This window comes from Cuculus canorus, chromosome 3 (assembly GCF_017976375.1).
Source record: "Cuculus canorus isolate bCucCan1 chromosome 3, bCucCan1.pri, whole genome shotgun sequence".
NCBI classification, from domain to species: Eukaryota; Metazoa; Chordata; class Aves; order Cuculiformes; family Cuculidae; genus Cuculus; species Cuculus canorus.
The window spans coordinates 120,123,486-120,149,755 of NC_071403.1; the positions used below are offsets into that span (position 1 = coordinate 120,123,486).

The 26,270-nt window shown below is 50.1% G+C and overlaps 4 protein-coding genes across 12 annotated transcripts in view; 2 read left to right on the forward strand and 2 right to left on the reverse strand.

The window, feature by feature from the left end:
* On the reverse strand, positions 1–23,730 carry ANKRD66 (ankyrin repeat domain 66). 7 transcript variants are annotated; one of them, XM_054063504.1, is made up of 6 exons: positions 23,672–23,692; positions 20,289–20,339; positions 18,349–18,527; positions 14,734–14,979; positions 12,732–12,960; positions 6,930–7,457 (listed from the first exon to the last, which is right to left on the reverse strand). In XM_054063504.1, the coding sequence occupies exons 4-6, from the start codon at positions 14,870–14,872 to the stop codon at positions 7,280–7,282; spliced, it is 546 nt and encodes a 181-aa protein (XP_053919479.1). In that variant the 5' UTR covers positions 14,873–14,979; positions 18,349–18,527; positions 20,289–20,339; positions 23,672–23,692; the 3' UTR covers positions 6,930–7,279. The 7 variants fall into 7 exon arrangements, 5 of the variants coding, with proteins under 5 accessions (XP_053919479.1, XP_053919480.1, XP_053919481.1 ...); XR_008449301.1 differs by lacking the exon at positions 23,672–23,692 and adding an exon at positions 1–824 and having other exon boundaries at positions 7,116–7,457; positions 18,349–20,336; XM_054063505.1 differs by lacking the exon at positions 18,349–18,527 and having other exon boundaries at positions 23,672–23,711.
* LOC128851814 (taste receptor type 2 member 40-like) lies at positions 2,554–5,538 on the forward strand. The gene has a single exon (XM_054063498.1). The coding sequence runs from the start codon at positions 2,554–2,556 to the stop codon at positions 3,502–3,504; it is 951 nt and encodes a 316-aa protein (XP_053919473.1). The 3' UTR covers positions 3,505–5,538.
* PLA2G7 (phospholipase A2 group VII) overlaps positions 15,867–26,270 on the forward strand; it is a 19,963-nt gene continuing 9,559 nt past the window's right edge. Inside the window, exons 1-2 of one of the 3 annotated variants that reach the window (XM_054063488.1) lie at positions 15,867–16,277; positions 25,513–25,637. In XM_054063488.1, coding sequence (XP_053919463.1) covers positions 16,016–16,277; positions 25,513–25,637 — 387 coding nt within the window. In that variant the 5' untranslated portion in view covers positions 15,867–16,015. Of the gene's footprint in view, positions 16,278–24,439; positions 24,916–25,512; positions 25,638–26,270 lie in introns of those variants that run through there. The other 2 variants (XM_054063489.1, XM_054063490.1) reach the window with 2 other exon arrangements.
* Positions 22,967–23,836, reverse strand: IMP3 (IMP U3 small nucleolar ribonucleoprotein 3). The gene has a single exon (XM_054063502.1). The coding sequence runs from the start codon at positions 23,723–23,725 to the stop codon at positions 23,168–23,170; it is 558 nt and encodes a 185-aa protein (XP_053919477.1). The 5' UTR covers positions 23,726–23,836; the 3' UTR covers positions 22,967–23,167.

A 26,270-nucleotide genomic window follows, 5' to 3' on the forward strand; every position in this document is an offset into this window, starting at 1 on the left:
TGACTAAGATAAGAAAACTTCATTAAAGTCTTCTTATTATCAGTTGTAGAAATCAGTATGGTCATGTGATTAAGAGAATTCTTAGAGTTAAGTTGTAGTCAATAATGAACTAATTCAGGTCTGGTTCATGAGCTCACTGCAAAGGAGGAATAGTGATTCTCCAGAACTTCTGAACCTGCTTTGGTGTTTGCTGATCAAAACCACTTTGCTAAACAACATGGCTCTACCTCTTTTAGTTTACGTTTCTTTCTGCTGTGGTCGTGTGCTCTGCAACATCAGTCACTGTATCCCCACCTTGCTCTGCTTCATCATTCCGGTGGGAATCTGTCACTCATTCACCGGAGGTGGTCACTGAATTATGAACAGCAACACGGAAATGGCCTCGGGTGGACAACTCGGGGTGAGACCCCACTCCCCACCCGGCTTTACATGTCCTCCCTCTGCCCCACTTCACTGAAAAACAACTGTGTGCAACTGCCAACTCAGCCCAGGAGTGATTTTGGTACTTCCTCTGGGAAAAGATGGTCAAGAAACAGCAAAGTTACTGCCGGGCAACAAGAAGGGATGAAAACTGTGAGAAACAGTCCTGCAACAAAGAGAATCAGAGAAGGCAGAGGAGGAGATGATCCAGATGGTGGTACAGGAAAACAATTGTAGCCGATGGAGAAGACCTTGGTTGAGCAGATATCCTCACTGCAGCCTGTAGAGAACCCCACGCCAGAGCAGGAAGACAGGACCTGAAGGACGAGACGCCACACCAGAGCAGGCTTCTCCTGGTGGATTGTTTCCCATGGGAAGGATCCCACACTGGTACAGAGGAAAGCCTGAAAAGGACGGAGAGACAGAAACAATGTCAGAAGCGTCTGCTCCATTCCCCATCCCCTTGCACCGCTCGAGGGATCCATGTAGAGGAGTTGGGTATGAAGGAGAGAAGATCAGCCTGGGACGAAGCAGGGGTGGAGGGAAACAGTCTTGTTTTAGTCTTTCTTTCTCACCATTCTACTCTATTGTAAACTGACATTAAAAATAAATTGATCTTCCCCAGGTTGGAGTCTGTTTTGCCTGTGACAGTAATCGGTGAGGTTTCTCCCTGTCTTTATCTCGACCCACGAGCATTTCCACCTCATTTTCCTCCCCTCTTCTGTTGAGGCGGGAGGGTGAAGGAGCGGCTGGCTGGGGGACGTTCACCTGGCCAACGTCACTCCACCACACCAGATTATCCAAAACTGGAATACCTTCAGCATGAACAGAGCAGAACGTGAATTGTTTGTTTCTTTCACCAGTTGAGGCCCAGAGGGAACGTCTCACCTCACGCCAACTGCCGGATGTGCCAAAGGGGGATGAAGGCCTCACTAGAGTTTTTATTTAAAGCCACCAAAATATGAGAATAGGTTTTACAGGAACACGTAGTAGGTAGAATATTTTGTTAGGGAGATGAGCTCCAGGCCTTCTGTGGAAACATTTCAGCCTGTTAAAGCTGTAACAAAGTCCTTCGCATAAGAATGTAAATAGGAGCATGTGATAAGAATGTGCAAAGAACAGTCCTTGCATTTATATCCCCCCAAACAGAGAACCAGTGTGTCATCTAAAGAGAGAAATGATGCTGCTTTACTTCTTGAAGCGACAAAGCTATTTGTTGTGCCTTAAACTCTCCTGCTTCCACCTCAGGATCCACTCAGATTCTGCTCCCCGTGTGCGAGGTGCAACGTGCCAGGCCCTGTACAGCCCCAACTCTGCAGACAGCCCGTGCCCTGCACAGCTCAACACCCCTCGTCCCTTCAGAACCTGCAGTTTTCAGGACTCAGAGTCCTTTGGAAGCCTGAGGGGATTTCATTGTGGAGGGAACCCAGCTTGGCCCTGTCCCTCAAACCCCTCTCGTTGCTGCCAGATGAGTTCCGAACCCTGGTGCAGGACTCGTGCTGTTTGCCTTTTTCCTCTGGATGCCCCATTTCAAAGAAAGTCCCTTTTATTCTCCAGCGCCTTCCCCCGACCACGTGGCCGTTCACTTGCCACTCCGGCATTACCACTGGGAAAACCAACATGGATTTCAGGGCCCTCCAAGGACAGAAATGAGCTCCAGATTCCAACCCCTTGGTTGGCTTTGCAGCTCCTGCCCGGCAGGGACAGAGGACCGTGGCTGCCCTGACCCTGCTCTGCTGAGCTCCCCGCTCTGCACCACCATCCTGGGCAATGGTGATGGGACAGGAGAAGCCAGAGCAGGAATGCTGGCAGCGACCAGACACAGGGCACTCAACAAATCACAGCACAGCCCACTGCAGAAAAACACCTGCTTTGGTTGTGGCTCCCGGCACAGCTCTTCCCATTCAAATCTCCAAGGCTGACACTAATACCAGGGAAGAGAATACGCGGCACATTTGCATTCCTGCACCTGCCCCGCTCGCAGCAGGAGCAGCGCCAACAGCCCCTCCACCACCGCCCCTATAAAGCTCCCGTTTCCATACGTGCCATTCAGGAACAGCAGCTGCCAACCTGCACCAAGCCCTGGGGCAAGAGCTGACTTTTCCGGCACAGCACCGCTCCCCATCTTGGAGGATGGAAGCCTGTTACCCTCAGGTTAAATCCAATGTCACTTCGTACAGCACCATGACTGTGGTCATCATCTCTCTTCAGGCATTTGCTGGCCTGTGGATAAACGCTTTCATTGTTTCTGTGCTTTGTGTTGCTTTGGCGAAAAAGAAAACCTTTAACTCTAATGAGAAGATCTTGCTGTTTCTGGGGTGCTCCAGGTTTGGGTATTTTTGCGTTCTATGGATAGGCACATTTCTCTTAATAATTTATCCCTGGATCTACTACGTTCACCCCATACCACAGCTCGACAATGCTATTCAAAGCTTTCTCATTTTTTCCAACTTATGGGCTTCTTCCTCTCTTTCAGTCTTTTATTGTATAAAAATTGCAAACTTCCAACACAGCTTCTTCACCTTCCTGAAAGCCAAAATTGACAGGATCGTGCCATGGCTGTTGATGGCCTCAGCGCTTTTATCTCTGATCATCTCCATCTTTGCCTACAAGACCGTTGATGAAGTGCACTGCAACAACACCAATGCCACCAGCCTGGAGAATTTCTGGCGACTGAGTGCCAAATTGGATAGACATTCTTTACCTATGTTTTTCATCTCCGGCTTTGGATTTGCCACGGCATTCCTGGTAGTCCTCTTCTCTGCCCTTCTCCTCCTCTTTTCTCTCTGGAGACACAAACGCAGAATGCAGGCAAACTCAGTGAGGAACATCAGCGTGGACGCCCATATCAAAGCCATGAAGTCTGTTCTGTCCTTCCTCTTCCTGTACAGCATTAACTTCATATGTTTGACCTTGTCATTAGTTTATGGCATAAAGGAGAACCATGTAATGTTACTAATTATAGTGTTTCTGAACACTTTTCCAGCTGTTCATTCCCTTCTTCTGATTTTCAGCAATCCCAAACTGGAAAGGACACTGTTAAGGATTCTGCTCTGGGTGAAGTGCAAGGTGTGTGGGAGGTAGGAACTGTAAGAACAACTGGGGGCCGCTAAAAATGTGTACATTTTATTATACAAAACTCGTAAATTAATACCTAATACAAGTCTCTTGTCAGTAGAGATAATAGAGGTGATCTACGTTCAGTGACTAAGATAAGAAAACTTCATTAAAGTCTTCTTATTATCAGTTGTAGAAATCAGTATGGTCATGTGATTAAGAGAATTCTTAGAGTTAAGTTGTTGTCAATAATGAACTAATTCAGATCTGGTTCATGAGCTCAATGCAAAAGAGGAATAGTGATTCTCCAGAACTTCTGAACCTGCTTTGGTGTTTGCTGATCAAAACCACTTTGCTAAACAACATGGCTGTACCTCTTTTAGTTTACGTTTCTTTCTGCTGTGGTCGTGTGCTCTGCAACATCAGTCACTGTATCCCCACCTTGCTCTGCTTCATCATTCCGGTGGGAATCTGTCACTCATTCACCGGAGGTGAACAGCAACTGAATTATGAACAGCAACATGCAAATGGCCTCGGGTGGACAACTCGGGGTGAGACCCCACTTCCCACCCGGCCTTACGTGTCCTCCCTCTGCTCACTTCGCTGAAAAACATCATTTTCCCTCCTGTGTGCAACTGCCAACTCAGCCCAGCAGTGGTGTTGGTGGTTCCTCTGGCAAAAGATGTTCAAGAAAGTGAAAACCACTGCTTGACAGTGGGAAGTGACAAAGCTTGTGAGAAACAGTCCTGCAACAAACTGAGTCAGAAAAGGAATAGCAGGAGATGCTCCAATCGCTGGTACAAGGAAACACCTGCAGCCCGTGGAGAGGACCACTGTGGAGAAGATATCCTCACTGCAGCCTGTAAAGAACCTCACACCAGAGCAGGAAGACAGGAATGATGGATGGTAGCCCATGGAGACACCACACCGGAGCAGGCTTCTCCTGAAGGAACATTTCCCAAGGGAGGGATCCAACACTGTAACAGGGGAAAGTCTGAAGATGGCAGAGACAGTGGCTTAACTCTATGCGCCGTTCCCCATCCCCTTGCACAGCTCAAGGGATGAATGTATGGGAGTTGGGTGTGAAGGAGGGAAGTTGAGCCTGGGGAGAAGGGAAGGTGAAGGAACAATATTTTTGTTTCAACCATCATGGTGTATTTTCAACTGCCAATAAATTAATTTGACTTTCCCCAAGTCAAGTCTGTTTTGTCTATGACAGTAACCGCTGAGGTTTATCACTGTCTTTATCTCAACCCTTGAGCATTCCCATCTTATTCTCTACCCCTGTGCTGCTGAGGAGGGAGGGTGAAGGAGCAGCTGGGTGGGGGTACTTCACCTGGCCAAGGTCACCCCACCACACCAGATTATCCAAACCTGGAATACTTTCAACACGAACAGAGCAGAACATGAATTGTTCATTTCTTTCACCAGCTCAGGCCCAGAGGGATGTTTCACTTCACACCAACTGCCAGAAGTGCTCTTTTCCTGCATCTCGGCAGGTTTTGTTTCTGCTTTAGTTTCAATCACTTCCCCAGTGAAGTGCCTTTGCCAGGGGTGCAGCCCAAACCTCAGAGGCCTGTTGAAGCTCTGCAGAATTCCTACATATCCACACCGCTCTCCAGGGATCTGGCTCAGCCGTAGTATCAGCCCTGCTCAACATGGATTCACTCTGTAAGCAACCATTGTGCTTTCTCTCTGCAGCATTTTTTATAACAGCCCTTAACATATTTCTACTGGCAGAAAGCTTCTCAGAGTTTCTATTCCCACAGTAAAGTATGGTCATCAATAAATGTTTTTTCTTTGGGAGAGAGGGCCCTTGATGAGTTGGCAGGAGCAGGGCTGAGCTCTGCCTCTTTGACGGGTTTCTCCTGGCAGCCCATGAAGGTGTTCTGCACACCCCTGCACCTCTCTTGCTCCCACAGACTTTCTGCACTTTCTCCTCCTTGCGTCTTCACACCACAGTTGCTACCTTTGCCTTCCCTTCGCTCACTTGCCCAGCATGTCTGTTGTAGCATCAGCCCTCCCAAACATGGATTCACTCTACAGGAAGCCATTGAGCTTTCTTTCTGCTGCAAAAAGACCATGGAGAATCCTCTCCACCCCCTACTTCCCCACGCGACATCACCCCCCAAAAGCTCTCATACCACAAGAGTCCGCAAGCAAAACCAACATCTTGCAGATGTTCTTACACTGGATGCAGCCCAGCAGGCCACACCGAATGCACTTTCTTCCACCTCCATGAAACCCCCATGAACATGGTGCCCAACACAGCATCATCCCAAGCACCAGCCCCACCACAACCACAGCGCAGAGACCATGCGCTAAAGTTTCTCTCTGGAGAGAAGCAGCGCTGTGCTCAGCCCTGAGGAAAATGTTCCTCAATCTCAGGACACTCCACCAGCTGCCTCAGGCTTAGATGCCGGCCTGTTTAGTTTATTAACACAGGAAGGCACAATCTGTCCCTCTTGCACTCTCACTCGCTGTTCCACAAGTGTCTCCACTTGCACTCACTACTTCACCAGCCAGGCCAACTGTGGATGGAGTTGATGCTTCATACGGTTTGGAAAATGCAAATGACAAAAGGCAAAGCTGGAGTTTGAGGCTTCTCGAGTCATGTGAGAAGTCCTAAACTATCTGAGACATCTGTATGGGTTTGGGAGCTACAGCATAGGACCTTCTGGAGACCTGCAGGGTCAGCTTAGGTGCTCAAGAACTTCTCAAGTGGCAGGAGACACCTCTGTGTAGACAGCTGAGTCAGCCCCTGGCAATATCGAAGAGGGAGATGGATCGGAGAGTTGTTGGTTGCCGTTGCAATGCCTGAGGGCTGTGCCTGCATGCCAAGGACACACATAACTGAGGCATTCCAGAAGGACCAGATATGGGTAGAAGAGGGGAAGCAGAGGGGAAGGGAGGCAGATGCATAAGGAAAAGGGAAGCAGACATGTAAAAGCTGTCAAAAGTCAATACAAAGGGGTGCCCAGAGCTGCTATGGAAAACTGCTTGGAAAAATGCAAACCTTTTATAGTTGAAAAGTGAAACAGCTAAAAATGTTTTTGCCATCGTCAAGAGCAGAGGGATAAGCTCCGGACTGGTTCCACAGCATTCCTGTGAGCAGAGACACACAAATGGCTGAGGGCACTGCTGAAAATAAGGCAGGGCTCAAGCTACCTTGGCAGCCACAGATGTCTAAAAGCAGGAACGAGGGAGGATGTTTTCCCCACTGCTGGGCCAAGAATGGCAGATACAGGCTGCTAGACCCACATGTCCAGTAAAAAGTCAACATTGACATCTCCGGTTCTGCCAGAAGAAGTAACTACACCCTGCTCCCTAAGAAAAGAGAGGCAACCCCAGAGGCTACAAACCCCTGTACAGTCTCCTGGTTGACACAGGACCAGAAGAAAATAAGCAAAAGCCACAGACATCACCAGAGAGACCAGAACCACAGTCCCAGATGCTTTTATTAATGATGTAGCAGCAAAACTAATTCTCTTTCAGACAGTATGTGTGCTTGCTGTAATTTCTGTAAATCTATATATTACAGTGACTTAGAGCATCAGCATTTTTTAACATATCCAGCAGCTTTCTGCTATTCCCAATCTGATTCATGCAGACACACAGACAGATGGAAGCATTCCTACCTGTTCCCTGTTAATGACAGTACGTACAGCGTGTCACAAAGATGTGTTCTTACTGCCATCTGCTTCTCCTGTCGAGCCACATTTCCTCCTGCAGATGTATCTGAGATCCACCAGTCTTTGCTCCACACTATGAGCTGTCAGTGGCACCAAACAGGCAGAGCACACTATTGCTTCCCTGGGTGGTTTTGATTTTTCAGAGCAGAGGATGTGTAGTTCTCCCAAGAACACGGTGGGTTTCTCTCCAGCTCTTCTTTCTTGAGTTCCCAGTCTTCATCTGTCTGGTCTAAGGGGATTCCCTTCATTGCAGCTGTCCTGCAATAGTTTCTGCTCTCCACCTCTGCTCTGGGGAAGAAAGCAAGAGTGCGTCTTCAGATACTGAGTCCAGCACAGTCACACCACCCTCCATCGACAGGACCAGAGGATCATTATTCCTATGGTCAAAACATTTGCCATCAATACATGAGAAAACACTGAGGCTCATCCCAAATCCAACAGCATTCATCACCCCAAATGACCAGGTACTGACTGACAGTTGGGCTGAAGCGGAAAACCTTTGGTAAGCATCTACGTTGAGAGTTCTACCACTGGGATCAAGATTTTAACCATAAAAAAAATTAATCATAAAATCAGATCTGGAATTTAGGAGGATTAGTACACAGTCATTCTTTATAGATATCAGATATTACCTAATCTGGATCTAATTCAGCCCTGAAATTTTGCTAAACTTTGAATTCAAATCCAAAACTGAACTTGAAAATACATCTCCATTTCTGTTTCAAGTACTAATTTCAATTAAGCGATGTCATAGAAATAAAGCTGTGCTCCAGAGGTTCAACTTTTGCATGGGAAACCATTACTGTAAAAGACATGGGTTTCCCCAGCCCAGCGTCTCCACACGCAAACAACTCACAGCTCTCCTCTGGTTGCCACGGTTTTTAGCTGTGTTTTTCAAGATATCTCCATGATTTCAAAGGGAACTTAAAGCCCATCCAGTCCCACCACCTGCCATGGGCAGGGACACCTCCCGCTGGCCCAGGCTGCTCCAAGCCCCATCCAACCTGGCCTGGAACCCCTCCAGGGATGGGGCAGCCACAGCTTCCCTGGGCAGCCTGGGCCAGGGACTCACCACCCTCAGTGGGAAGAATTTCTTCCTAATGTCTAATCTAAATCTTCCCCCTTCCAATTCAAAGCCATTCCCCCTTGTCCCATCACTCCAGGCCCTTGTAAATAAGTCCCTCTCCAGCTTTCCTGGAACCCCTTTCAGTACTGGAGCCTTCTCTTCTCCAGGCTGAACAACCCCAACTCTCTGAGGCTGTCCTCACAGCAGAGGTTCTCCAGCCTTCCAATTATCTTCGTGGTCTCCTCTGGACCCATTCCAACAGTTCTGTATCCTCTTTATGTCTGAGATTCCAGAACTGAACACAAGATTCCAGGTGGGGGGTCTCATAAAAGCATAGTAGAGGGGGAGAATCCCCTCCTTGCTGGGCACACTGGTTTTGATGCAGCCCAACATATGGTTGGCCTTCTGGGTTGGATGGCTGTCCTTCTGGGTTGGATGGCTGCCCTTCTGGGTTGGATGGCTGTCCTTCTGGGTTGGATGGCTGTCCTTCTGGGTTGGATGGCTGTCCTTCTGGGTTGGATGGCTGTCCTTCTGGGATGCATCACAGAGCAAAGCCGCTGGGTCCACAGATACATGCTACATAGCTTGGGCTTACTGGATAGAGATGGAGATGGAGATGGAGATGGAGATGGAGATGGAGGTGGATAATAGAGATGGGAGATAGATATGGAGATGGAGATGATAGAGATATAGAGATAGAGATGGAGAAATGGAGATGGAGATATGGAGATGGAGATACATAACAGAGATGGAGATGATATAGAGATAGAGATAGAGATAGAGAGATGGAGATACGGAAATGGAGATAATAGAGAGAGAGATAGATGTAGACATAGAGATAGACGTAGACATAGATATAACATAGATGCACACAACCATATGTATATATATGCATATATATGCATGTGAATAAACAGATGCGTATATAAATGCCCTGGGTTTAAATAGCAGGAACCTTTGGTGCAGTTTCAGCGCCTGGCACATTGTAGAGGCTGGCAGCAGGCATGAGCTGCTCGTCTCAGTGTCACCTCGATGCCATTCCAGGCAGCTCTCACAGCATCCACAGCAAAGCTATTCTCATGCAAAAAAATCTGATGTAAATTAGGTGTTTGTTACTCGGAAACAGCTGGGGTTTTAAGGCTGTTTCCCATTCTTTGCACATCCATGCAAACCTGGGTGAGTGGTACGGTTACTGTGTAGCAGAATATTCCTAATATTTACATGTTAAGAATATTTGCATGCCAAATTTCCATGACATTTCCATGTCAATGCAAACAGTCCCCAGCACAGAGCGGTCGCTCAGCCCAGGTAGGCAGGCGTACGTTCACACTGCCAGCAGCACCTGGAGTCAGAAACAGCGTGCGAGGATCGTGGTGGTGCCAGAGGGGGCTGAATTGGGGTTTAAGAAGGATTTGGGTGCTCAGAGCCCTGTTTAGATAGGTCCATCAGACCTGCATTTGGCACAGCCTCCTCAGACTGTTAAAATGGCTTTTCTCTCTTTTTGCATGACAGGCAAATGTTCAACATTGACAGTGATGCTCTGTAACAAAATATCCCTCATATTTACATACCAATGCCACAAACACTGTGGGCAGAGGGCACACCTATCCATCACACACTTCCCTTTCTCTCTGCAGCGCACGTCACTGCCCAGGTCCTGCCACAGCCACTGAGCGCTGCCCAACCATGGACGTCACCTCTGGGACACTCTGAATGAGCAGAAGGTAATTGTGGTTATACTACAAATGCCAATTATTCCGCCTAGTTACCTGTAGGTTTGCTGACATGAGGAGGTGAAGCTGTTCCATGAAGGTTCTCATGAAGAAAATGTCCAAGGCCAGGTTGGATGGGGCTTGGAGCAGCCTGGGCCAGTGGGAGGTGTCCCTGCCCATGGCAGAAAGGTGGAAATAGATGGGCTTTAAGGTCCCTTCCAACCCAAATCACTCTATGATTCTAAGGTGAAGGTGTTCAGCGTGGCTGTAAATTATAATGGTTGGGCTGGAAAAAGTGGTTCCTGAGCTCTGGTGATAAGCTCTTGGCTGCTCACAGGTTGTGTTACATAATGAGGCGATCATAGAGGCTTCACAAATCTTGTAAGGTGTCCAGGGCATGGGCATTCAAAGCATCTTCCCTGTGATTAAGTTCTCCCAGCCACGCTCCCAGCTGAGCCAGGCAGCTGCAGGCTGAGTCAGGCCAGCATGTGGCTCTGAAAGACAAGTTTTCCACCTTAAATTAGTCATTCACCTCAGAAAACCCTCCATCAGCTACATGAGCTGCCCGAGGCTGTTGCCTAGGTGGCTCAGACTGGGGTGTTAATTATCTCATCACTCATCCAGCCACTCATCTCCCAGCCACCTCCACCAGCACCCATGCCTTTGCCTGCTTGAGGCATGGCCTGTTGGCATCACCCAGGCAATGCCCTCACCCCTGCCGTCACCTCGCTGGCTCTGGAGCACAGCCAAGAGCACAGCGAATGCTACAGATTTGGCAGAACTTGATAAGCAGGATTTAATGGCGAGATTAGTGCAAAACCAACAGCACTGAATAGGTAAGCAATTACTATAAATGATTAATAGAGGGCAACAAGCCTGCACACCTTTCACTCTCTAGACAGACAATATTTACCTGTTCTGATACAGAAACCAAGCAAGCCAAGAACGGAGAATAATATAAAGAGAAAATCTTCCTCTGGAAGAAAGATACCATTCTCAAAGAACTGGCAAATCTGAGCTTATCCCAGCTAGGGTTAATTAGCAAAGCTTAGGTATCAGCTGCTTGGTGTTTAAATTTCTTTATAGTGAAGGTCTAGGGGCAATAAGAGTTGATTCTTCTCTGCGAAAGGAAAGTTTTGCAGTATGTTAACTCCATAGATAGGCAGGAATCAGCTGGGAAGTGTCCTGGATGTGGGATGAGCAAGTGAAATCCAAAGGTCCCATCAGCTCCCACAACAGCCAGAGCTCAGAAGCAGGAACATACGGCTCCTCTAGAAAGTCTTCTGGGCTCTATACAGGGGAATTTTGCAAAGTTTGGGTGCCTCTCCCCGTGGAAGGGCACCGATGCTGTGTCAAGATTAAAGGTGGTCATGGAGCAACTCAGCAGCAACCAACAAGCTGTAGGAGTACAGCAAAAGGACAACAGGACCTACAGAACGGTTTATGTGGATTAATGAGGACATTTGCCCGGGCACCATGCCTGATTTTGAAGTTGGCAGCTCTTGTGTTGAACTGGCAAGCTGGAGCCTTTGAGTTGGGTATGTGTCTATAGAACAATCCATGCTTCATAGGGTGCTGAAGCAGACTTGAGAATGTGGCAGCAATAAAAAAGATGGTAGGTAAGGATGATGGTGGGACTGTAAATTCGCAGAATAATGCAGGGAGGAAAAGCCTTTCGGCAAGAGAGTTGGGGTTGTTCAGCCTGGAGAAGAGAAGGTTCCAGGGAGAGAGGCCTTCCAGGACCAGAAGTGGCTCCAGGAAAGCTGGGAAGGGACTTTTTACAGAGGCTTGTAGTGATAGGATGAGGAGGAATGGCTTTAAATTGAACAGCGGAAGATTTAGTTTAGACATTAGAAGGAAATTCATCCCGATGAGGATGGTGAGGCCCTGGCCCAGGTGGCTGCCCCATCCCTGGAGGGGTTCCAGGCCAGGTTGGATGGGGCTTGGAGCAGCCTGGGCCAGTGGGAGGTGTCCCTGCCCATGGCAGGGGTGGAACTGGATGGGCTTTAAGGTCCTTTCCAACTCAAACCATTCTGTGATTCTAAATAATTATTAATTGTATTATATTAAATCATTTTAAAGGATGGCTCTGCTCTCTACTACAAGAAAAACTAAATTATGCACATATGCTAATACACCTCCCAAAGGGCTGTTCTTAAGCAACACTACTACTGACTACTGTGTAGTCAGTATTCACCTCCCTAAAGGGTTAATGCTCGTTAGCTGTTGCTTTCACTTCCATTGCTTAATAACGGCTCTGTGATATCTCTATAAAAACAACACCATGCGGTAACGGTTTTAAAAACATACCAAGGCAAACCACAGCAGGCAGTGGAATTACGGAATCACAGAACTCTAGAATCATAGAATCACCAGGCTGGAAAAGACCTCTTAGATCATCAAGTCCAACCTATCTGTCACTAAACCATGTCTGTGAGCCCCTCGTCTACTTGTCTTTTAAATACCTCTAGAGATGGTGACTCCAGCCCCTCCCGGGCAGCTCTGCCAGTGCCCAATGTCCCTTTCTGTGAAATTTTTTTCCTGCTATCCAGTCCGAATCTTTCCTGACGCAGCCTGTGGCTGCCTTTACTTCCCAAAGGCTTCTCCTTGACAAAGACCCATATTTGCTTCTCTAATTCTCGTGCTTGATGGCATTAATAGGCTTTAGGTGGAAAGCTAAGTCACACACTCCTATTTGTTCTGGTTCTCCATACAGCAATCAACTTCATCGTCATTGCTGGAGCCCCCTCGGCTGCTGCGGCCGGACCAGCCATCGCTACTCACGTTTCTAAGAACATGGTGCAGTCTTGGTGACCGTAGATCTCCGCAAGCCTCCTGGGAGTGTCGCCGAAGAGGTCGGTGGCATCCATGGCAGCGTGCAGGGAATGAAGGGTGCGAAGCACCCCCAGCCTCCCCGACTCGGCAGCAAAGTGAGCCGGGGTCCGGCCCACATCGCTCCGCAGGCAATGCCGGGCGCCGTGATCCACCAGGAGCTTGACCAGCTCTGACTGCCCTTGCATTCAGCGGCAGAACAAGGAGAGAAGATGCCCCTGCATTAGACTTTGTATCTTCAGGATGCAGAAGACGGTGACACACAGCTGAACAGAACTCCCTCAGTCATGTAATGATGGATTTTACCTATGACCTGGCCATTTGTTTTATCAAGTAAATGATACTCATTAGAAAATGCAGGGTTTTTTTTTTCCAAACTAGACCGTTTCTAGAAGCATTTTGCAACAAAAACAAAATCGAAAAGCTTTCTACTCATTTCTGAACAGTACGACTCAATTAATCATTAACTAATTGCTTATTGACTACTTAGTTGTTTCATTTTGGTTTTTAATTCAATACAAAATAAAAATTAAACATTAAAAAACTGGAAAACCTGTGAACAACTTTGCTGAAACAATGGATTTTTTTTGTTAGGAGATAGCAAAATTACTTGTTTTCATCCACTTCCATACTTTTCTAACATGCAGAATCATTTAAAGAAGCAAAAAAAGCTATTTCTACCCTACTTCACAGTGCCTTGACTGAGCTAGAGCATTCCCAAAGGCATCTAGGCCATACGAGTCTCTCATCATCATTTCTTAACACCTCAATTCCATTTACTGCTGACCAACTGAGTATTAATCCATCAGTGCAAAAGGAAAACACGGTGTCAGGTGCAAACCAGCAAATCACACATTTGATTTCCGAGCAAAGGCAGATGTGATGATGCAAGATCTCAACGTGTAACAAGTGCTCTAAGTGAAGGAGAACAGGTCCTGTGTCTTTTTTTACTCTGTCTACAATTATGGATCTTATAGTGTTGCATTAATTTCTTTCTTGGGTTGCAAAGGGATATTTAACTTTAACAGACACTTCTGAGGGTGAAGGACCAAATGGGAGCTGCAAATAACCCGGGGCCTGTCTTGTTCATTCAGCCAGGTGGGATAAAGATTCCCAGACAAGTCCTGGATGTGTATCCATGGAGGGGTTCCAGGCCAGGTTGGATGGGGCTTGGAGCAGCCTGGGCCAGTGGGAGGTGTCCCTGCCCATGGCAGGGGGTGGGACTGGATGGGCTTTGAGGTCCCTTCCCACCCAAACCATTCTATGAATGTAAAACACGCTGTAATTATCTTGTTCCCTTGGGTTTGATAAACACTTGGGATAAATACAGTGGGTTTGACTTCCTGCTCATTCATGCAAGTGCGCATGAGAAACGATTCCTCTGCCCTGCATGAAGCCACCTCTTAGAAAAGTAATGTGGGGGCCAAGCAAACACACTAAATGTACACATTGTGTAAATTTGCATTACAGAAGAAATGCTAAAAAATCACTTTGAGGGTAAACACAAATTATTTTGCAGGCAAATTCTGATTTAAATTGGTATTTTTGTCCTTTACAAAGGCTTGTAGTGATAGCATGAGGGGCAATGGGTATAAAATGGAGAGGGACAGATTTAGACTGGACATAAGGAGGAAATTCTTCACTATGAGAGTGGTAAGTCCCTGGCCCAGGTTGTCCAGGGAAGCTGTGCTGCCCCATCCCTGGAGGGGTTCCAGGCCAGGTTGGATGGGGCTTGGAGCAGCCTGGGCCAGTGGGAGGTGTCCCTGCCCATGGCAGGGGGTGGAACTGGATGGGCTTTGAGGTCCCTTCCAACCCAAACCATTCTATGATTCTACGATTAAGGACAAAAGGACGATGTATGAGGATTAATTGCTATCCTAGCAAGACATAATTACAATTGCCATCACCTTTTATGACACTAACACTGCTGTACCAGAGCATGGGGTGCCGTTACCTTTTGCAGCAGCCCAGTGCAGCGGGGTCCTGTCATGCCAGTCGACATCCTTGTGATTGGGGTCGCAGCGCCCTGTTCTCAAAATCTCTTCCACCAGGTCATAGTCCCCCAAAGCTGCTGCTTCGTGGAGCTCTGTCATGCTGCACACTTCAGAAAGGTGCCTGGTGAAAGGGTGACGGTCCTGTAGAGGGTATTCACTGATGTATCAGCTCCTCCCAAGGGCAATTTTAACAGATCAAGTAGCATCTGGATTAAAAATGAGACATGCACTGTGAAAAAAAAGGAGGAATTCTCCCCCTCCCAAAAAAAAGAAAGAAAAGAAAAGGAAAAATAAGTGAGAGGAAGAGAAAAATTAACAATTTTTCTTCAAATCAGTGATCACAGGTGATGGTGATGTTTATTTTACAGTAATGGAAATGTGGAGCAAAGTGCAGTCCTTTATATAAAGGACTCGTAGACAAAACCATCATGCATTTCTAAAGGATGTTGCTAACCAACAGTCAGCTGAGGGAAAACATTTGCCACGGGTCTGTTGGTACTCACGGACCATGGAAACCGGCTCCTCCCTTGCCAACACTGCAGATATAATATCGGCAGCTTTTTTTCGTAGTGAAAAACATTCCTGTGCAAGTATCTCTCCATCTTCTTTGATGTCAATAATTAAGCTATGGCACGGTGCTTAAAAACTTTGTCTCCCTAGCCACGGTTTCCTAGAATCATAGAACTGCTTGATTGGAAAAGACCTTTGAGATCATCGAATCCAACTGTCCCTATCCACAACTAAACCAGATCCCTGAGCACCTCATTTGCCTGGCTTTTAAACACCTCCAGGGATGGGGACTCCACCACGAGTCCATCCTGCTCCTCTAGCCAGTGGGACAGGAGCAGAAGGCTTCTAAGCTGAACCATTCTAGGATTCTCCTGAACAGGAGAGAGAGAAGGCGTTTCTGTGGCAGGGGGATTGGAATTCTACGATCTTTAAGGTCCCTTCCAACTCAAACCATTCTATGATTCTGTAGAGGGACCTTGAGCCAAAGGTCTGTCCTCCTCACCCAGCCGTGCTGCAGCTCCTCGGAGGGATGTTGCAACCCAGACCGAGGGATTTACTAACACGGGGATCCCGGTGCTTGACCCAGACTTACGGCAGCGCCACAAGGGAAGCCAGAAACTCCCAGCCACATGCAAACAAGCCCATATATAAACCTGTCCTTGCCATAGAGAGGCACAACCCAGCACCTAAAGAGCTGCAGGACCCCCTGGAGCGTATAAGTGCTTTTTGGGAATGGCTCCATGCCAGAAACTTGTTTTCCAGGCTCGGGGAAGATCTCTTCCAGAAAGATTGTCTCATCTGAAAAGTAAGGCAAAGTTTGGTCCCTCCCATTCGGGGAGAGCTGGGCAGTTGGGCTGCCTGCCAGAGAGACGTCCCGCTGCGGGAACAGCCGCCCCTTGCTTGGCTCCGAAGGGCTGCCGGTGGCCCAAGAGTCCATCCCGCTCCTCCGGCCAGTGGGACGGGAGTGGAAGGCAGCCGAAACACCACACAGCAGGTATGTGGAGCACCAGGCACTGCTAAAGCTGGGAAAAAAAAAGGGTCTCGGAGAGCACGGGGATGAGTCACGTTGGCGTGAGTGGGATTTTAAGGAGCGGGGTGGTTTCTGTGCAGCTTGGCAGTGCGTCTGCTCCTTGGTTTCAGCTCAAAGCCTGTTCCCAATAGGGTCTCGCACCCTGCTCGAAGGCTCCCACTCCTCTGCCTCCCCGCTTTCTGCCCCTTATCTGCCCCCAAACACCCGTGTGTCCCTGCAGAGGGAGGGGTCACACTGGCCAAGCTGCAGGAGGGGATACAGCAGACGTGTCCCTTCCCCGCTGTGTGTACAGCCAGTGCTCCGGGAAAAAGCAAATCGAGTTTTCCTGCAGGGAAAAGTAACCCCTTTCCTGAAGTATACGTGCGCGGTGTGGGCATGGGAAGCAGCAGCCCCAGGCTGCAGCAGGGGAAACTCCGACTTGATGGAAGTGAGGGGGGAAAGAATCACAGCAAGGCTGATTAAACCCTGCATCAATGCGCTGATTAAACCTGCAGCTCCGTGCGCACCCTGCTTTGAGGGGGGGCGTTGGACTAAGCAACCTCCAGCGGTCCTTCCTGACCTAATTTCTTCCAGGGGGGCTGGCAGGGGCGCAAGGCAGGAGGTTCTGGGTGCTCTGCCAGCATGGCATTTCTCTCCCTCCAAACCAACCATCTGCAAAGTGGACACCTGCGTGGGACCCTGTGCCCTGGCTGACTTTCCAGCCGGTGGGGAGAGAGAGGGTGGGTTTAGGATGTGGTTCCTCCAAGTCTAATGAGCTCAGATATAGGTGAGAAGGTGGTGGACTGTAATATTAGTCAGGGAGAGCCTGCCTGTACTTTGCCCTGTGACACAACCATCTGAGCCTCTCCAGGAGCAGCAGGTGGTGGCTCCTCTGGGCAGGAGCTGAGGGCAGCAATGCCATTCAGACCTGCACTCACCAACCGTGCTGACATGATTTATAGCAGCCGAGAAGCTGTCGTGGCTTCTTCTTGCTGCGGACGTGCAGGATCCTCCAATGGGCAGCTCTAGGAGGAAACCGGAGATGCTCAGACCTCGATCTTTTGGCTGGTTTTAATCCTCAGCCTTCCCCTTTTTCTCTGCCTGCTCAAAGTAAAAAGCTTTATCGCTTTGAAATAGCTAATATTAGTGGTAGCGGGACCTCTCTGCAGTGGAGCTGTGCTGGCAGAGAAGTGAGAGAGGACGTTCCTGCTGAGGGAGGTACACCTGGATTTAGCCCTTGGATCCATAAGTTCCACGGTTTATGGAAAGACTGAACCGAAGTGCCTCCTCCTGTTGACTCCAAAGCTGCTGCCTGCTGCTTCCACCTGATGTCCCCACATCCCAGCTTCACAGCAGGCAGATTTTTCCACCACCCAGGTCCTGCTTCAGACCCAAAGCTACAAACAAAGGGTGAGATGAGTTGCCTCACTGCATAAAATGGAGCATTTAAGAGCAGGAACCAGAACTGCAGCTCTCAAGCAAATGCTGTCACAACACTTAGGAGTGCTTTTCCACCCCCCCACCGGCCCCAGTGAACGCTGAAAAGCTTGGACACACGGTGTAGTAACTAATGCGATCCCATGCCTTGGCGATTAGAGTTGTCTTTAGTTCAATGTCCAGTGCCAAATTTGGCAGGGAATGTATTTAAAACAAAGTACTCAGTGCTCAAGAAGAGGACAATAACACCTCCATCTGCTGGGGAATATCTCACTGGGGAGTGTTACCAAGATGAGCACATGACAGTGCCCTGAGATGTGACCGGGAGGCCTTGGTCTAACCAAGGATGCAGCAGCACCACCCGAAAGGCCAATAATCACCCTGACCATAGCATGCTTTGGGTTGGAAGGGACCTCAAAGTCCACCCAGTCCCACCCCTGCCATGGGCAGGGACACCTCCCACTGGCCCAGGCTGCTCCAAGCCCCATCCAACCTGGCCTGGAACCCCTCCAGGGATGGGGCAGCCACAGCTTCCCCGGGTGACCTCTCAGTTTCTGCACCCCATCTTGGCAAGGGGGATGTACACCCCTCCCCAGCCCTGTGTGCCATCTGTGCTCACCATGATGAGCTATCACCGAATTCCTGGGCTCAGCTTCACCTCTCTACTAAGCCACACCAAGAGACCAGAGGGAAGCAGCCTTTAAAACCCGCAGCATTCTTGTTTACTGGGAAAAAGCGGCTCCAATCAGTGGAAAAGTACACATTTGCATTTCAGTGACAGCCTCAGCCCTTTATACCCTGCAATACAAAAGGCATCAGTGTGAAGGACTCTTTACCTCCTGCACATTCCCCAAGCTCAGCTCCCCCGCTCTGGCAGCCTTCAAAGAAAGGACAAGCCAAGGCCAGGGGAAAAAATAGAAGGAAACAAAAACCAAAGGCGGGGGGAACCCCCATAGGCCCTGATAAAACTCCCTGAGCACTGCCCACCATCCAAGCGAGAGCTCCTGCACAGCAGCTGCTCACTGTTTGCTCTGCTAGAACCCCCCGTCACCCCTCCCTCCCTCCCTGGAGAAGATGGTACTCCTCCAGCCCTCAGCTGCTGGGACAGACATTTGTGGAGGTGGCAGAGATCAGGTTTTATCAGGCACCAGGACAATCCACTCTGACACCAGCACCACCATCCCCTGTCCTCCTCCGCCAGTAACAAGCTTCATGGAGATGCTGAGCAGCCTGAGGAACAGCAAACCCACTTCAGAAGGTGCTGGGAAACAGCACAGTGACACTCATGACCACATCCTAGAATGGTAGAATGGTCTGGGTTGGAAGGGACCTCAAAGCCCATCCAGTTCCACCCTCTGCCATGGGCAGGGACACCTCCCACTGGCCCAGGCTGCTCCAAGCCCCATCCAACCTGGCCTGGAACCCCTCCAGGGATGGGGCAGCCACAGCTTCCCTGGGCAACCTGGGCCAGGGATTCACACGGCACTCTTACGTGCATAAGGTCTCCTGTTGCAATCCCCTGGAGCGCTGGAGGGGAGCATGTGCAGGATCTGGCCCCAAAAAGCACAATGCCATTTCTACTGATGTTGGCTCCAGGCTTGGGATTTATAGAAAGCCTCCGTGTTTATCCCAAGTGCCAGGAAAGGCTGTCGGAGCTGCTTCCTGTGCCCTTTCAATCCCGGCTCCAGAGCCGCTGCAGGAACCAGCCAGCCACAGTCCAGGATGTCAGCTCCGGCAAACAGACTCGAATCATGAGCTAAAGACAAAACACCATTAAACACGAGGAAGCCACCATCTGCCCGATTGCGATCACGAGCCAGAGCGTGGGTGTGCTGCAATCAGATGCAACTTCCATTTTCGGATCGAGATGCTGCTCTGTTTATCGCACTTGAAGTGGTCCCAGACCTCCTTCAACGCACGCGTGGACTCCAGCCATGAGAAACTTAGGACACACATCTCAGATCTCAGCTACTGTAGAACCATCGGGGCCACAAGCTTCCAGAGTTAAAACACACACAGACATATAAAGACACAAAGTGATGCATTATGCGCTTTTCTAGCACATAAGGATTTGATTTCCAATATTGCAGGAGTAGAGCAGGGGTTACGGATTCTGTTATCCCACAGCATCCATAGGGAAATCAATCTGCTACCATTGCCATGGCTTAATTTAACTGCCCACAGGTTTTTGGTTCGTTTCTCTTCTGCTACAGAAGACACTGGAAGTGCACAGATGAATGAGTAGTTGGTTTAGGACAAAAGGAATAGGTTGATGATCCAGTGGGAGGTGTCCCTGCCCACGGCAGGGGTGGAACTGAGTGGGCTTTGAGGTCCCTTCCAACCCAAACCATTCCATGATTCTACGATGTAAACTACAGCAGCTGAAGGGCTTGAGGCTCAAGATTTCATTTGCTGCTCTTCCTTCAAGGCCTGGACAAGCTGGGAAAGCAGGAATTTACCATCTGAGGACCAAAACGCCTTGTACAGGGCACATCACTGTGCTGTTAAATATTTAAATTCCTCAAAAAGAGTAAAGCAGAGCAAACAGAGCATTTTTACCTGAACTGGGCACCTTCTCCCAAGGAACGATTTTATTTTTCCAGATGAAAGCTGGAAAGATGTATAAAAAAAAATCACATTTCAGGTGCAAAACATGCAAAATACAAATTTGTATTTCTTTCTGTACTTCTTACCATAGACAAGGTGCTTGCCCTGAGAAAAAAGGTTTTTAAAGCGTTAGAGGTGAAACTTTACTGAAATAAATTCAAGTAAAAAGATGAGTAGTTCACAGGGCAAGCAAAGGGGGTTCCCCATCTTCTTTGTGTCCTTCTCTTAATATCTATTACTGCTTTAAATGCATTAATGCTCTGCTTAACGCATTTGGCTTCGGAGAATGGTAGGAATTTTAATATTCAGTTTGCATTTTATAAATCAGTCCTAATATTTGATGACAGTTTCTGGTCCTGACTTAGTAACCCCCAAGCATCCCTCAAAACAACTTTCCCAAACAACTTTCCCATTCCAAAAAGCCAAGCTAAAGCATCCAGCACCCCGGAATGGTGGCTGCCCCCCAAACTCAGCATTTGGGATGGGTGTTCACAGCCCCATTCAAAAACCTACTGCCAAATCCTTTCGTAGCCCTGGTAACGGAAAGCACTTCTGGCCAAAAGCACTTTAATTCGGTAACAGCCTTGCAGCTATCATAAAAAAAAAGATTACATAAAAAAGTTACATAAAAGAAGTTGCAAAACTTTTTTTTTTTTTTTAAATAAATAGAATGACAATGAGGGCTGCCTGGAGTGTTTAAAAATCAGAAGGAACCTTTAGAGAAAGTGTATCATAAAATAGCACACACACTTCTGGAACCTTTATCTAGAAACTATATCATATAAGATATGAAACTATATCATAAAAGAACACACACATTTCTTCAGTAACTTAAAAAAAAAAAAAAAGGATTTATTTTTGCTTTTCTGCTCTATAATAAGGTTCCCCACAGACCCAGAAGGCTTCCCTTGGGTACTGATTTTTGTTCAGTTCCTGAACAAAAAGGGCCCCAAAGGTCACAGTTATGGTTAGGAGATCCAGAGGTTAGGAGATCTTCTGCTCCAAGGTCAATTATTTGATCCCAGTTGGATCCTGCTCCATAAATGATGCCCAACTGCCAGCTGGAACCCCACACAACAAGGATACTGAACTCGGACGATCCAACTCTTTATGACTTTATGATCCCCTTTATGAATTTACAGGAAAATAATTTTCCTGTTTTAATTCCATTTTTGGCCTCAAACTTCTGCAGTTCCAGGAATGCAGTACTTGGCCCTCCTTGTTCTCTGCTGACTCCAAACAACCCCCACCTTTGGTACACAGTCCTTGGAATCAAGAGAAAACCCTTCCAGGAGCAGCTCCTCCAGGTGCCACACCCTCACCAGCTGAAGAAGGAAGTCTTTGCAGGGCAACTTCTTGGAGAAGCAGCAGCAAAGCTGCCAAACTCAGTCCCAAAACTTGGCCAGGCTTAAAAACCCTTCCAACAGCTCTTAATTAGCAGCTCTTAATAATCAGCTCCACCACAGCCTCTCCTGCAATCCGACACCTTTCGAAGCACTTTTGTTTTATGGGAAGCAATTATAACAGAGGTGGCTTATCCGGCATTTTCTTGGAGAGATGGATGTGGAAGGGACGTTTCTCCATGTGGATGAACAGAGCCCGCAGGAGTGAAAGGGAGCGAGGAGCAGTGCCATACTTCACTAGAAGCGAGTACGTTTCCCCCTTTCAGGTGTGCTTTGGGAGAAGGGGGTAACTATGTTGTAGCGAAGCGGGTGTTGCTCTCTTCTCCCATAGGATGAGAGGAAGTGGCCTCAGGTTGTGCCAGGTGATGTTCAGATTAGGTATTAGGAATCATTTCCTCACAGAAAGCGTTCTCCGGCCCTGGCAGAGGCTGCCCAGGGAGGTGCTGGAGTCTCCATCCCTGCAGGGGTTTAAAAGACGTAGAGATGAGGCGTTCAGGGATCTGCTCGGATCATAGGTATGGTTGGACTCTATGATGTCGAAGGTCTTTTCCAATCAAACAATTCTACGTTTCTATGATCCGGTGGTGGCACCGCTGTGGTTTTTATTGTCATGTGTGTCCTAAGGCACAGAGCTGGGAGGCGAGGGCGGCAAGGGCAAGCGTGGGCAAGTCTCAGCGAGAGCAGGAGTGGACAAAAGCGGACAAGCAGGCGAGAGCAGGATGGGCAAGAGAGCAAGCATGGGCAAGTGAGAGCAAAGGAGGGCAAGAGTGGAAAAGTGAGAGCAACTGTGAGCAAGAGCAGGCAAGAGTGGAAAAGAGCAAGTGTTGGCAAGCACGAGCAAGCATGGGCAAGAGTGGGCAAGCTTGGGTGGGTGAGAGTGAGCAAGATCAAGCTTGGGTGAGTGAGGTCAAGCTTGGGCTGGCGAGAGCAAATGAGGGCAAGAGTGGACAAGCAAGAGCAAGCATGAGCAAGAGCAGGCAGGAGTGGAAAAGAGTGAGCAAGTGTCGGCAAGCACGAGCAAGAGTGGGCAAGTGAGAGCGAGCTTGGGAGAGTGAGCTTGGGTGGGTGAAAGCGAGCTTGGGAGAGTGAGAGCGAGCTCAGATGAGTGAGAGCAAGCTTGGGCGAGCTTGGGAGAGCAAGTGAGCTCAGATGAGTGAGAGTGAGCTTGGGTGGGCGAGCTTGGGAGAGCGAGAGCGAGCTCAGATGAGTGAGAGCTTGGGAGAGTGAGAGTGAGCTTGGGTGTGTGAGCTTGGGCAGGCGAGAGCGAGCTTGGGAGAGTGAGAACAAGCTCAGATGAGTGAGAGCAAGCTTGGGAGAGCGAGAGCGAGCTTGGGTGGGCGAGAGTGGGCTTGGGAGAGTGGGAGCGAGCTCAGATGAGCGAGAGCAAGCAAGATCAAGCACAGGCGGCCGAGCTCGGGCAGCGCTCCCCTACGCAGCCAGGTCGAAGTCGTCGCGCTCCTGGTTGTAGTCGAGCACCTTCTGGCGCAGGCGGGAGGCGTCCACCCAGGTGACGAAGTCCTCGAGGGCGCGGGGCACGAGCAGCGCGGGGTCGGTGGCCACCTGGGGCCCCACCCGCACGTGCCCCTGCTCCACGAAGGTGACGGCGTGCCGCAGGTCCTGGGCCATGCGCAGCCGCAGCAGCACGCAGGGCAGGCGGCGCCGGCAGAAGGCGGCGGCCGAGACGCGCTCGCAGGCGGCCAAGGAGCGCGTGTCCCGCAGCAGCCCCAGCGCCCACAGCTTCTCCAGCAGCCTGGAGCTGCAGCGCGCCCGGAACGCCTCGCTGCCCGCTCCCAGGTCGCGCAGGCGGCGGGCCAGGGCGCGGATGCTGCGCGCCAGGGCCTTGTACTGCACCAGGTCCTCCCGGCGGGACACGCGGTAGCGGCGCAGCGCCCGCACCTCGGCCAGGTTGGAGCCCGCCGCCTCCCAGCTCACCAGGTCCAGCCGCCGCAGCAGCTTCTGCTCGTGGAACTTGAGCTTCCGAACCATCTCGCAGCCGCCGCTCGCCACGCAGAAGGCTTTCCGGGGAGGAGCGGCGGCAGCTCCGCCCTGCTGCTTCCGACGGCGCCGGGAAACGCCCGGGAGCGGGGGGCGGTGCTTCTGCCCGCGGAGGGAGGAGGGGTCCGGCCCCGGCGGGGGGGGCGTCCGGCTCCGGGGAGCGTCCCTCACCGGAGAGAACATCCCTTCCCGGAGAGAGCATCCCTTCCCGGAGAGAGCGTCCCTTCCCGGAGAGAGCGTCCCTCACCGGAGAGAGCGTCCCTTCCCGGAGAGAGCGTCCCTCACCGGAGAGAGCGTCCCTCACCGGAGAGAGCGTCCCTTCCCGGAGAGAGCGTCCCTCACCGGAGAGAGCGTCCCTTCCCGGAGAGAGCGTCCCTCACCGGAGAGAGCGTCCCTTCCCGGAGAGCGCATCCCTTCCCGGAGAGCGCATCCCTCACCAGAGAGAGCACCCCCTCCCGAAGAGAGCACCCCCTCCCGGAGAGAGAATCCCTTCCCGGAGAGAGCATCCCTTCCCGGAGAGGGAGGGCATCCCTTCCTAGAGACAGCCTCCAGCCCCGGAGAGGGAGGGCATCCGGCCCCGGAGAGCATCCAGCACCGAAGAGGGAGAGCATCCCTCACCGGAGAGAGCATCCCTCACCGGAGAGAGCATCCCTCACCGGAGAGAGCATCCCTTCCCGGAGAGAGAATCCCTTACCGGAGAGAGCATCCCGGCCCGGAGAGGGGCTCCTGCCGTCGAAAAGACATCCCATCCCAGACACCGATTCCCGCCCCGAAGAAAGGGTCCCAGCCCCGAAGAAGGAATCCCTGCTCGGAGAAAGGAACCCGCTCCGGAGAGGGCATTCTGCCCCGGAGAGAGCATCCCTCACCGGAGAAAAGGTCCTGCCCCGAAGAGGGGGTCCCGCCCCCCAAAAAGAGCATCCTGCCCCGGACAGGGAGAGCATCCCTTACCGGAGAGAGCATCCCTTACCGGAGAGAACATCCCGAACCCCGAGAGAGCATCCCTTACCGGAGAGAGCATCCCGGAGCCCGAGTCCCTCCCCGCAGGCTCCGGTGTCGCTGCTGCCGGGAGAGGAGGCGGCAGAGCGAGGGGCCGGGGATGCTGCTCACACCCGCCGCCTGAGCTGGGATGCAGGGCATCCTCTCACCCCCAGGGACAGCCCAGCTCGCAGGTGTCACTCCAGGTACGGGCAAAGCTTTCAACAGCTTCTCCTGCGGGAACAGCCCTGCCTTTTCTTTCCAGGTATCAAATCCAGGTTTCATCATTCCTCTTGGCGCAATGGCTACAGCGCTGCCTTTCTCCATGGCCTCCTTCAGTCCCCCAGATGCGTAGCCTGGGTTTGTTTACCGAGGAACTGCAGAAACTTCCCTCTCGGCTGTTCATCCGAGGAGGAGCAGCTCTAGGTCAAAGCCTGGCAGGGAGGGAAGAGCCATCGCCTCTGAAACTCGCTGTTTTCAGACTCGTTTTTCCGTGTTTGTGCCCAAGAAGCGAGGCTGGGGCTGCTCTGCACCCCGCTGCGGTGGCCCCAGCTCAAGGTTTTCTCCCTGCCTTTCTGTTTGGTAGTGGTGAGGTCTGATCCTTGGATTCAGGACACTCTGCCTCAAGGAAATTCCCTAAGAGAACAGGTCAGGTTGGTGTCACGGGGTTTTTGATACTCATAAGTAGATTCTTGTGTCGGCTCAGCCTTGAACTTCCTGCTCCTGGACCTTTGATGAACGGAGTGTCTTTCAGGGTAGGTGATCCATGGAGATCTCTTGATGTGCTTTGTGTTTTCCCGCAGGTTTGTCGGTGAAGGCACCCATGGAAACGGGGAGCAGCAGCACAGAGAAATTTTACAGGATCCCCGAAGGAAAGGGACCACACTCGGTTGGATGCACAGACCTGATGACAGAAAATGCCATTGAGGTAAAGCCCTCAGTGCTTCTCCCTTTTGATTTAAGCCACAACCTTAGCTAAACAACGTGCTGCAGGTTTATCAACAGATTCATCTGCAGATGAATCAAGCAGAAGGTTTTGTCTGCGTGCAGGGATGTGCCATGGCTGATGCTCACAGCTGAGCTTTCTGTCCTCTCTGTCCCAACGTAGGATTTGTACTGGGCACAGTTCGGGATATATCAGTCTCTGCGCCCGTAGCTGTTCTCAACACGGAGATCCCAGTGGGATTTGGCAGGGTTGGGTGATGAGGATACGTAATGTTTCAGCTGCAGGGTAAAGCAGGAGGTGTCTCCTCAAAATTATATCTGTCTGAAAAAGACCAGGATGTCTGTTCTGCCAGTGAGAGAAGCCACCAGAAGAAGGGGGGGACAGGAAACGGCCACCTAATGAGCTCACATGTGGGTTTCCATTTCCAATCCTCTGGCTTTTTTAATTTTTCTGTGAGAACGTGCCTGTAATTACTCTGTGGTTTTACTCCTCAGACTGGTTGGGTAGAGTGGAACTTGGGTATCAATGTGTAGTGGTTCTTTGTGTGTTGTCCTTACGCTGTATTAGCACAAAGAAGGTGTGAATCTCTCCTTGCACTCAGCCCGCGTGTATTTC